Consider the following 12,509-nt stretch of genomic DNA (forward strand, 5'->3'; position numbering starts at 1 on the left):
GCCTTCTCTTGACTCCCTCCCCCCTTGCACCAGCAGTAATTACACCAGCAGGTCAGAATGGAACCCTGTTCTCCCTGTCCCATGGTGCTGCCTTCTAAGAATTTAAAAAAAAAAAAACTGTTGGGGAGAGTTGTGCAAATTCGCAAGTAATCCCAGAGCAATTGCTCCAAAAAGCAGCCACGATGGGGGGTGGGGGTGGGGATCCAATAACTCCCTTTTGGTGACTTCATTGGGATGTGGGGATGTGTTGAAAGGTGGGAAGATACTAACAAGTGTCTGTTCAAGGAGTAATAGCGAGAGGGTGACATTGCCAAGTGAGAGTCATTGTCCCCCTGCCTGTGGTGCTCCTTTTCGGAGCACTTTCTTCACTCAATTTTTTTTTCTTTTTCACTGCTTCTGAGTTGTGCATATGAATTAGTACTTGCTCTTAATATTATTTTTTTCCCTGGTCCTTTGCAAATGTGCTTAGATTAGTTTATGTTGCAGTCTTGCCTGATTTCCTAGTATATTACCTACTCCACTTCCCTTGACAGCTGTAACATATAAGGAAATTGACAAGGTGAGACTCCACATAAAAGACAGGCAAATCTGCGCACTTGTGAAGAACCAGGAAATAATAACAACAACAACAACAAAAATTACTATCCCATTTGCATACTCCCAAAGCACCTAATTTTTTTCTTGAAAAGGTGGTGAATGAAGTAAGTACTCAAAAAAGGGGTAGCAATCGGTGCTCGGAGGGGGCCAGGAAAGTTTCCTGCCGTAAGGATGAGAATATGAGATGAGTTGCCACGCAAAGGACGCTGGGATATGTACAGGGAGGGGGCTGGAGGAATGAGGGGGAAAGAAGCCATGCCAAGCCACCACGTGCCCAGTCATCTGTCGGGAGTAACGTGAGTTGTTCAGCAATCAACAAACCCACCATGGCTCATTCTCCAGGGTGGCTTAGCATATTGTGCGAACCAGCCCTTTCTTTTCTTTAAAGAGCAGTCCAAGTGGTTTGCAAAAGCAGAAACAGGAATTCTAGTTCTTTATAAAAATAGACACTCCCATACAATACGTGCTTTTCTTCCCCCTTCCTCCATTTTTTCTACTCCTTCTGTCCTTAGCAGAAGGAGTAGAAAAAAATCCTTTTCATTTCTAAGATCCTATGAAGATCTCATTATTATTATTGTGTGCACACACACACACACACACACACACACAGAAGGTGCTTTGTAATAATCAAGTAAATAACATGGATATGCTACAAGCTTCAGCTGATTATTGTGTAATTAGGCTTAGTAGATCTAAAAGTAATTACTGTATAAGAGGCAGTGCAATTTAGAGGACTGAATTAATCGTGCATTTATCTGGTAATGATATGGTATCATGTAAATACCCTGACATTACATTGTAATTACCATGGTTTAAAAAGCCTTGGTTTAAAAAATGGAATAAAAAAAGAAAGGATAAACCTTAGCCCAAGAGAAAGAGAACAGCAAGTAAAATGGGGGAGAAGAAGAAAACAGGAATAATTCATTCTGGGGTAGTAAACATGATCTGTGACTCCTGTGATGAAGTCAGTTGTTGAACCCAATTTCTCAAGGGGGATGGAGGAGGAGGAGCAGTTACATTGGTTAGCATTTATAGAACACCTTAGGGTAGGGGTGGACAGAAAGTAGATCTCCAGATGTTTTGGACTTCAACTCCCAGCATTCCAGACCATTGGCCATGATGGCAGGGACTTCTGGAAATTGAAACCCAAAACAACTGGAGATCTAACTTCTACCCACTCCTGCCTTAGAGCACTCCAAACATTTCATGAATGCACTGTCACTAATCCTTACAACAGAGCAAGAAGTTCATACTTTATTCCAACTTTATAGATGGGGGATGAGGGTGAGATGGCTTGCCTAAGGGCATCTGGTGAGTACATGACAGAGGCAAGATTTGAACCAGGGACTTTGCAGTCTGTATCTTAGACTCTACCCTACAGTAGCTCTTAAGATCTCATTCAGAAATGTATGTGTTGGTCTAAGGCAGAATGAGGCATGATTTATCAATGCTAACAGAATGTGTGCCATTGACGATGAAGGGTTATGCCATACAAATTATCGAATCCAACCAGCACAATGTCTCTGACGTTGATCAATCATGAGTTCCCAGGAAGCTCACAAGCAAAAAATTATAGAAATAGCTATCAATTGAAAACATAAAAATACAGGTAAAACAATGGTATTAAACCTGCAGTTGGTTAAGATTATGGCCACAAGATTATTAACTGGGAGTGGGTGTTTTGAGCACATTATGCCATTGCTTTGTCAGCTGTTCTGGCTCCCAGTCTGTTTCTAGGCCAATTTAAAAAAGTAATAAATAAGTATAATATATGGAGCCCTGCTCCTCCAAAGCCAGTCTAAAAAGGTGTGTGTGGTATTTTTTTCCTAAAAGGGAGGTCCACTTAAGCACCTCGAGGAACTAACTCTGTAACTTTGAAGCTATAAATGAATGTGCCATACACCTCCCTTTAGCTGATCTATTTTCTGCTATAGATGGGATGAATCTACAGGGGCCCCTCTACTGATGTTATCAGTTATGTTGATTCATACATGACGAGGCATCTCTGAGGTATGCAAGTCCCAGGCCATGTAGAGCTATGAGAGTGTTTCACAAACGAAGATCATTTCTTTAGATATAGACCAGGAGGATCCAAAGACAAACTCAAATGAGTTCAATGAGAACACAGGAATTAAGATTTGTTCTTCTCAAACAGCAGCCACCCATGGCTCATGGCAAACTCCTTTTGAAATGGAGGGAAGGAATTTTAAAAAGCAGTTGGTGGGATATGGCATGGAGAGTCAGCCATTCCAAGAAAAGAAGTAAAAAATATCCCCCTTGTGTGAGCCCGGGTCACTTTTGGATCCCAGCTGGACTTTTTAATGAGGGACTTTCATAACCATGCTTAAAGAACTGCATCATCATCACATTTACATGGATGGTTACACCTCAATTTAATTTCAATTCGTCTCCCTTGAGACAACCTGAAAGCAGAAGGCTTGTCTTGAGAATGAAAATAGCATGAAACTGTCATCCATCTTAATGCGGAGCGAGGAGGAACTTAGACTTCAGCCTTAACATCCTTGTCAATTGACAAAATAAAGAGGGCTGAAATGTTTAACCCAACCTTCCTTAACCTGGTGCCCTCCAGATGTGTTGGACTACAACTCTCATCATCCCTAGCCAGCATGGCCATCTGGAGGGCATCAGGTTGGGTTAACCAATTAACTGGTTAGATGAATGAATTAAAACTTTTTAAAGATTCCTACAGAGCTGTCCCCAAATAATGGGGGAGCAGAGGTTTAAAATATTACTTTTAATACAACTACTTAGAAGATGTAGATGGCAAGAGGCATTCTCTGTTCTCTCATTCATGGGAGGAATTCCTCTTCTAAGATGATGCTTATTGTTGCACATATGTATATCATGTAAAAAAAAGTGCTTGTTTCAGAAATGTTGTTTTAACCATACGCAGATTTAATCACTAGAGTAATTGACTCTCTGCATTGCTATACATGTTAACTCAGAAGTAAGTCCTATTAAGCAAGTATGTATAGGATTGCAGCCTAAAAATCATATAATTAATTGATGCAAATTGGATGAAAAATCTAAAAGTACCATCTGAAACCACCCTCCTTTTCTTCTTTGCATAAGTATAGTTAAGGCAAGTAGGCTTATTTGAAACTAAAAGTAGTGTTTTTCATCTGACATAGACAAATTCTGTTTGTTCTTTCTTGCACTATAGGTTGTTGATATTTTACTGATCTCCAATTGCGTTTTTATGTATAACATAATTGTGGTGAATCTTTTCTTTAATCAAGATTTTTCTTTCTTTTTGGATGTTAATATATCCTAGAGTTTTTCAAAGTGAATATATAGTCACATAATTATCCTCCATCTACAGAAATCTAGTAGCATCTTCATCTGTACAGTAGCAAAGGACCATCACCACATCTAATTCACATTACTCCTGACAGACAAGCAAACACCCTGTGGCTTGCCATGGCTTGTCTCCCCTTTAGTCCTCCCACCTACACCCAGTGCATATCCCAGAGGTCTTTGCAACACAACTCATTTTGCAGCTGCCACCTCTTGAGGTAAAGTTTTTGCCACCCCCATTCAATATTCCCCTGTCCCCTTCCTTTGTCTTGAAATGATATTTCAGAATTACCTCCTCCAAATGAGCACTTCCCCTGAGAGCAACCTCCTTTTTTAACTATTATTTTCTCCCACTGCATTTGTGCAAGTGTGCAGGTTCAAATGACCGCTTCAGTGCACATTGTCTTTTTTTATTTGTTTTCATGCTTGCTTAGAACAGTTTTGTAAATTGCCCCAGGAGAAATTGGCTTCACAGACTCATACAGTAATTACATCCATCCCCAAAGCTCCTTCAGCTGCCGTTTTCAGCTCCCCTCCCTGCCTGTCTGAGAAGCAGGGAGCGGTGGAGGAGCCAAAAGTGGCAGCAGAAGGAGCTTTTTGGGCACTGTTCTAAGCAAGCATGTAAATTTTAAAAAAATACAATATGCACTGAAGTGGTAATTCGAACCAGTGGACTTGCACAAGTGCAGTGGGAGAAAATAAAAATAATTTTAAAAGAAGGTCACGGTCAGGGGAAGCGCTGAAGTGGAGGAAGAAATTCTCAAGTGTCATTTCAAGACATAGGAAAGGGACAGGGGGATATCGGTGTGGTGGTCTACTTTAGTAGTAAGCGCTAATGAATCATGTAAATATTCAACATGCGCACTTGCGAGGTACTGGGGAAAAAAGTTTCTATTGCACTCAAGAACTTCTCCAGTGTCATTTCTTAGCAATGTATTGGCGGAGGGCACTGACAAGGGAGGAAGTGCAGCTCTAGTGAGATTGCAAGGAGTGGATGGGTTTTTCGCCACTCTTCCCAGGTGAATCTATAGCCCTCTCAGACAAGCCACTCTGCTGGGTTTGGAGAACATGACAAGCATTGCTGAGAGCGAACAACCCAACAAAAGCCATGGGTTCTCAGCATGGCTTGTCAATGGTTAACAAGTCATGCTGGTGCTGTGGCACCAGCTTTGCACGACATGACAAGCTATACTGAACAAACATGGCTCACAACCCACCATGGATTTTCATGTCGTGAAAACCAGGTCAGGGTATCTAACACCCAACTTCACTTTCAAGAACCTTTCTTTTATGAGCTTTCTGCTGGCAAAATTCTCCTCTTCCAGGGAGAGGTTGGCCACAAGTACATTCGGTGAGATGGAATAAAAAGGGTGAATTTTCTTACTTGAAAAATAATAGAAACGTCATTTCCTACCCCACTCCCACCCCAGTTGTTGCTCATTTAGTGTCCTTCATGATGAAAGGTACAGTGGTAGTTTAAGATATGTGATTACCTTGTTCTACCATTTATTTATTTATTTTTTGCTGTGGGAGATAACACGATGGCAGTTTTCACTAGTTGCCCCAAAACCACATCAATTTTCTTCCATTTGCTGTTCCTTCTTCTTCTTCTTTGCATTTCTACCTAGTACTTTTTTCCTTGCTAACTCTGAATATCTAATTTCTCTTTATTCTCTTCGTCAGACATACAAATACGCCATGGGAACTGATGAACTGTGGTATGTTGCTTCCACAGTTTGCATTTTTGTATTACTACTCAATGGTTCCTTTTTAATCCCATGCAAATAAACATGAATAAATGGCCAATTAAGATTTTGGAAGTGTTTGCTGCAATCCAAGGATTCTTATGGGCTCAGGAACTTTGATGCACATCTGGAACTCGACTATCCTCAAGGGTTTCCTTGTTCATTTCAACATAAGGATCAAATCCATGTGTGCATTTTATATGTGTAGACTGGGCCCATCCTTTGACGCAAATATGGAACCTCTGCATGTAAGAAATCTGTGTGTGCAGATGCATATGGATCTGCAGATGCATATGGATCTCTCAGACAGTAGCCTAGGTTGCTGTGTTAGTGTAGACCTACACTTAGCTACAACCCTTCTCCAGCCTTTCCCTCATAATATGTAGAGTTCATTATTGTTTGCTGTGAATTCTTCATAGTGTGCATTTCTCCACTCCCACCAGTATCAGTCAGTGATGAGACAGGGAAATACATGCTGTGATGATGTCATCATGAATCAGGGTAATTGATCCTATGGGTTATGGGAGAGAGGTGGAGAACTTTACCTAGAGATGCCATTTTTTGTGGCAGCATAACATATAGTTTCACACCTATACATAAATATAATGGATTGAGATATAATGGACGGAGATTTATGTTTCACTATTACTGAAAACATAACATTAATTGGAAAACTGTTAGTGCTCATTTGCCCATGGCCTCACACTTTAGCAGTACCAGTTTCAATTAACTATATATATATATATGTTGTTAACTGCTGACTGCTATTGTGACTGAAAAGATAAACTTCTGAAAGTTAGAGAACTTTCTGGGTTTGCACAAAATGTAGTGTGAGCAACTATAATTAGAACAAAAAGGTGTAGAAGTCCCAATGTGTTCATAGACGGTCTTAGGTGTGTGAGTAACTTTTTCAGCATTTGTCGACTGAACTACTGGACTTAAGAAACAAAGAGACACTAAAAATGAAAGACAGAACAGGCTTTTTAGGGAAGTTTTTATAGTGTTTTTTAAACTAACAAAACAACTCACAACACTCTTGCTTGTCACATTTGACAGGTTGGAACAGAACGTTACAAGATAAACAGGACTATTCTATGTCAGCTTTTCTTCTGCCCTCTGTACTAACCCCATGTCCTGATGTTGTCATACTGTGCATTTCCCTACTCCACATCATTGACTGCTGGGATGGGAAAATGTTAAGATGCCAGAAATGGGGAAAGCACAGTATAATTACATCAGAATATAGAGGTGAAAGAGAGAGCTTAATACAGGTCTGCTTTTTTCACTAGCAGCCCTGTGTGTTTATAACATTTATTTCTGCCCTACAGCTTATTTCATTTTACAGACTGATGTTTATTCCCCTGCCCCAATAACTTCAATAGAGTAACATTTTAAAAGTGGCGAAATATTCTGTGTTCTTCTTGAGGATGGCAAAATAATGATGTTTAGGTTATAAAGTGCCTTTTTAAATTATATGAGTCAATGTTATTGCTGAAGTGACAAGATGCAAAAAGCAGGAATCCTATGTAGTTTATCGTTCCTAGCTATTTATGATAAATACTTGCTTTTCCTCCTTTGTTGTGGTGCTCACTGACTACTCCAAATTACTTTCAACACAGGGCCCAACCTTCTATCCCAGAGTGCACTTCAGCTCAATTCCAAACCTGAAGGGTCTTTCCAGTATTCATCTAGCTACCATAGCAACCAGACCCTTGCCCTCGGTGAAACAGCAACATCACAGCTGCCAGCCCGCAGCAATCAAGCCAGAGCTGCTATACAGAACTATAGCCAGGTATGTTTTGAGAAAGAGCCTTATTCAATTATACCAAATGTGTTTTTGAGGGATATTCTGCATGAAAATAAGGGTATTTAAACAAAACATGCACATGTGTATGGATACACACACACACACACACACACACAGGTTTGCTTATTGAGTTTTAGTTTATCGGGTTTATGCCTCTGCACAAGTCAGTTAATAAAATCAAGCCAATATTTTAAAGAATTATTCAGCAGAACAAATAGCAATATTTTTATATATTGATTTAGAATCTAGGCATTAATGTTTAATTTTATCAAGGGTTTTATAAAACTCTAAAAATGTTGTGCATTTTTTAATTCTAACAATTAGGGATGTGTAAAACCTGTATCTTTCTTTATGTGGAAATGTTCCCAGACCTACACACCAACTTCACCTGTTCATGGCATTCATCCAGAAATAGCAGATATATGATTTTCACACTAAAAACCTGAATTGCATTTCATGTGCGTGTTTTCCATTATTGGCTTATTCCCATCATATTCCATCTTCTAAACCATTAAATAGTATGAGGCTGTTCGCATGACACAACAGCCCACCATGGATTATTTAACCCATGGTGAGGCTGTGTGATGTGTGCGGCCACCATTTTGAATATGCAACCCCCACTTGGGGTTTTTTGTGTTGTGCAAACCCAGAAAGCATGGGTTAAACAACCCTACCATAACCCTAGAACAGACCATGGGTTATGCAAGGATTAACCCCTAACACAGCAACCATCAAGTGGGAGTTGGATATGCAAAGTGATCCCCTCAGGCGTGGCAGCTCATCAAGGGTTAAATAACCCACAATGAGCTGTGGCGTGGCATTTCAACCCAGTCACTATTTCAGTTCTGAATCGTTATTGCACTTTGCAAGTGTGGTTATGTGAAGGTTAAACAACCTTCACATAATAATGGTATATTTTAACCCTCGCATATCCCATGCTCACAATGTGCAGCAATGATTTTGTGAAGGTTAAGGAGCCCTCACATAACCCATGGACTGTTTCAGGATAATGTGAGGGTTGCTTAACACCCGCATAACCCCTGCTCACAATGTGGAACAATTACTATATGAGGATTAAACAACCTTTGCATAACCCATGCTCACCAGATTCACATGACATGCCAACCCCTAAGTGGAGGTTGCATACGCAACTTGGCGCCTGCAGGCACCGCAGCTTGTCATGAGTTAAATAACCCATGACAAGCAGCAATGAGTCATCTAAACCCGGTCACTATTTCAGTTCTGAATCATTTTTGCGCATTGCATGTGCCATTGAATTAATTGTGCAACAGGTTCCACATCCAGTTGCTGTTTTTCCCCGGCTTTTTGTTGATTAAAATATTCTCAAACCTGCAGCCTGATAGAGACATTTGTATGCAACATCAGAATTGCAGAAAATCACCAATATTTTTGGCAATTTTATAGTCACTTTGTCTTTGCCCATTTGTTTTGAGAGGCAGAGTTGCCTAAGATTATCATTGTTACAAGTAAACCAGGGGAGGCATATACATGTAGTACAGACATGTTTGGAACTTGAGTTCAAATAATCATCTGAAATGCACACAGCCTCCCTTATTCTTTGAAGATGTCTCTGATAGCTTTACTGTGATCTCCAGGGTGGAGTTCAAAGCACTTCACATGTATCGTCTTGCAGAAATGTTGATGCTATATACTTATAATCTAAAACAAGGATATAAACTGGCATCTAATTAAAATAACAATCCTGAATTTAAATTATCTGCCTTCTCCTAAATCCCATATCCCAGGAGTTTTTGCGCACATATATAGCTGTGTGTAGGTGATGGTTATCCCATCAGTTCTGAGGAAACCTCCACACATAGAGTGTGTTTTGGTCATATGGGATTTCCCTAACATTAGAGTGAATGGAGTGAGTGGGGTCTGCTTATGGACTGAGGCCCTTGATCTCTTCCCCCACTATCCTACGGTTTGTGTGCTTTGATATTTTAAAAAGTATTCTATGTTTTGTTTTTCACTCTAAGTAGAATTTTAAAGCTTGAACATCATTTTTGTAGAGTTGCCGTCTTATGTTGCTACGTGCACGCAAAAGAAATCCCAATAAGTTAAAAAAGAAATACGTGCTCTACACAGAAAGTAATGCAAGGTAGTTTTATATACCTTGAAACAGTATTCACACAAGCAGGCTAATCATTGTGCTTTCATTTTATCATTGCTCTTTTGTATAATAGCTTCTCAAATATATATTTTACACAATATTACTCTGATCTTATTTTTTATGTAAGTATTTGGTTAGGGTTTGGATCTGGGTTTGTGAGCCTCCTTCAGATGAACTAACTTACTTTTGAACTTACAAAGGAGCTTTATACGAGACACAGTTAAACTCAACAGTACTGTACAGCTGTTGTAGTATAAATGGACATACAATGTTCAGTTCAGTCATCAATGTAAACAGAAAAACCGTTAATTCATGAGTAAAACACAGAATAAAGCACAGAACACGATGTTATACTTGTGGGGGTTTCCGCTTTCTTAGGTTTCAGTTGAGCAGAATTAGCCATGGATTGATTAATGCTGAATGGACTCTGTAGATCGTCATGGAACATTCTGTTATTGTAGGGAAGTCAGTTGAACAGACACTGTCCCAGGAAGGCACTGAAATTATAAGACTCAATGTACAAAGCCTGTACATTTAAAAAGAGTTGTATGAACTCAGAACAAGTCCTGCTGAATCAGACCACAGGTCTATCTAGTCCAGCATCCTGTTTCTCACAGTGGCCACCCAGATGCCTCTAGGAAACCCATAAACAGAGCATAAAGATAATGCCGCATTAGCCCTCAGCAGCTGTTATTCAGTGGCACACGTCTCTGAACGCAGAGGTTCCATATAGCCATGATGGCTAATAGCCATTAATTAACATATGCTTCATGAATTTGTCAAATCCCATTTTTAGTGTAATCCAATTTTAAAGCCATCTAAATGGTCATTGTCACATCTTGTGGCAGTGAATTCCATAAATTAATTAAGGTTTGTGAGAATAAGTACTTCTTTTTGTCTGTGCAGAATCTATGACCCCTGTATTTCATTGGATGATCCTGTGTTCTAGTATTATGAGAGAGGGGGAAATCTTTCCTGCATACTTTTTTTCAGCCTCCATTTTTTTCAACCTTTCGTTGCAGAAAAGGGCAACTAAAATTATCAAGGGGCTGGAGCAACTCCCGTATGAGGAAAGGTTATAACAGCTGGGATTGTTTAGCTTGGAAAAAAAGGCGAGTAAGGGGAGACATGATAGAGGTGTCCAGAATTATGCATGGTGTAGAGAATGTGGATAGGGAAACATTTTTCTCCCTCCCTCATAATACTAGAACCCAGGGTCATCCCATGGAGCTGATTGGTGGGAGATGATTGGTGGGAGACAGATAAAAGGAAGTACTTCTTCACACAGTGTATAGTCAAACCATGGAATTCACTACCACAAGTTGTAGTGATGGCCACCAATTTGGATGGCTTTAAAAAGGGGTAAGACAAATTCCTGGAGGAGGAGGCTATCAATGGCTACTAGCCCTGATGGCTTTATGCTACTTCCAGTATCAGAGAAAGTATGCCCATGTACACCAGTTGCTGGGGAACATGGGTAGGAAGATGCTGTTGCACTCATGTCCTGCTTGTGGGTTTTCTGGGGGCATCTGGTTGGCCACTGTGTGAACAGAATGCTGGACTAGACCCTTGGTCTGATCCAGCATGGCTCTTCTTATGTTCTTATCTTCATGATGTCCCCTCTTCAGTTTTCTTCTAATTAAACACTTTAGCCTTTCCTTGTAGAGAAATTGCTCCAACCCCCTGGTCATTTTGGTTGACTTTTTTTTGTGTGGACATTTTCAGCTCTTCGGGACTCCTTTTATAAAAAGGGGCAACCACAGTTGTAAACTGTATTCCAAATGTGGTCACACCATAGATTTATATTAAGACATTATAATGCTAAGGCATTGCATGTAGTTTTGTTTTCAGTCTTTTTTCTAGTATATCATTTGCCTTTTTCACAGTTGTCAAACACTGAGGTGACATTTTCAGTGACCACAGCTCAAAACTCTTTCCTAGTTAGTCATCACTAATTTAAATAGCACTGGTCCCAATATAGATCCTTAGGGGACCCCACCACTTACTTTTCTCTATTGTGAGAACTGTCCATTTACTCCCATTCCAGCTTCTACTTGATTAGCTGATTACAAATCCATTAGAGAACCCATCCTCTTATCTTATGACTGCCAAATTTCATTAGAAGGCTTTAGTGAGGCATTTAGGCTTTTTGGAAGTCCCAAGTACACAATCTCTGCTGGATCATCCCAATCTACATGAATGTTGATTCTCACAAAGAACTCCCAAAAGGTTGGTGAGGCAAGATTTCTCTTTTGAGAAGCCATGCTAATACTTCCTCAGCAAGGCCTGTCCTTTTGTATACTTACTAATTCTGTCTGTAATAATACTTTCCACCAATTTACCTGTAACAGACTTTTAGACTAATTTCCTGTTCCCACACCCCAATAATCCCTTTTAAATAGTTGACGTTATGTTGGCTACTTTCTGATATGGAGGGTAATATTAATGATATTGCATATTATTTTATTAGATGATCAGCACTTTCACAGTTCAGTTAAGAACTTTCACCATCCGGACTTGATAACTTGCTCATTTAAAATGGTTTTCTCTTCTATTGGACTCGTTTTTTCAGATGCTCTCTCGGAAAATATTGGTTTATGAGTAGGTTATCTTGCCAACATCTCCCACAGCTTTAAATAAAACTTTAATGCAGTTTCTCTGCAACCTTTCTTTCCTCCTTTAGTAATCGTATCACTACTTTGTTATCTAACAGTCCACTTCCCTGGCTAGATTCTTACGTATGTAAAGATTTAATTTTTTTTACATTTTTGGTCTTAATGTAGATAGTCCTATAGATTGGACCAAAGCCACTTTAGACTAGCCACTTGATATCTATGAGCTGGGTTACAATTTTAAATACATTGTGCCACAACAGCCCTTGCTGGCAGGGCTGGCCCTCCCATGAGGC

At 39.8% G+C, this 12,509-nt stretch overlaps 1 protein-coding gene across 1 annotated transcript in view; it reads left to right on the forward strand.

The window, feature by feature from the left end:
* Nucleotides 1-12,509, forward strand: part of CTNND2 (catenin delta 2) — an 861,592-nt gene that overhangs the window by 441,142 nt on the left and 407,941 nt on the right. The window contains exon 6 of the mRNA XM_084850586.1: nucleotides 7,280-7,452. Coding sequence (XP_084706712.1) covers nucleotides 7,280-7,452 — 173 coding nt within the window. The remainder of the gene's footprint in view (nucleotides 1-7,279; nucleotides 7,453-12,509) is intronic.

This window comes from Heloderma suspectum, chromosome 4 (assembly GCF_057233095.1).
Source record: "Heloderma suspectum isolate Gila_16-S chromosome 4, 16-S_ref, whole genome shotgun sequence".
Taxonomy (NCBI): domain Eukaryota; kingdom Metazoa; phylum Chordata; class Lepidosauria; order Squamata; family Helodermatidae; genus Heloderma; species Heloderma suspectum.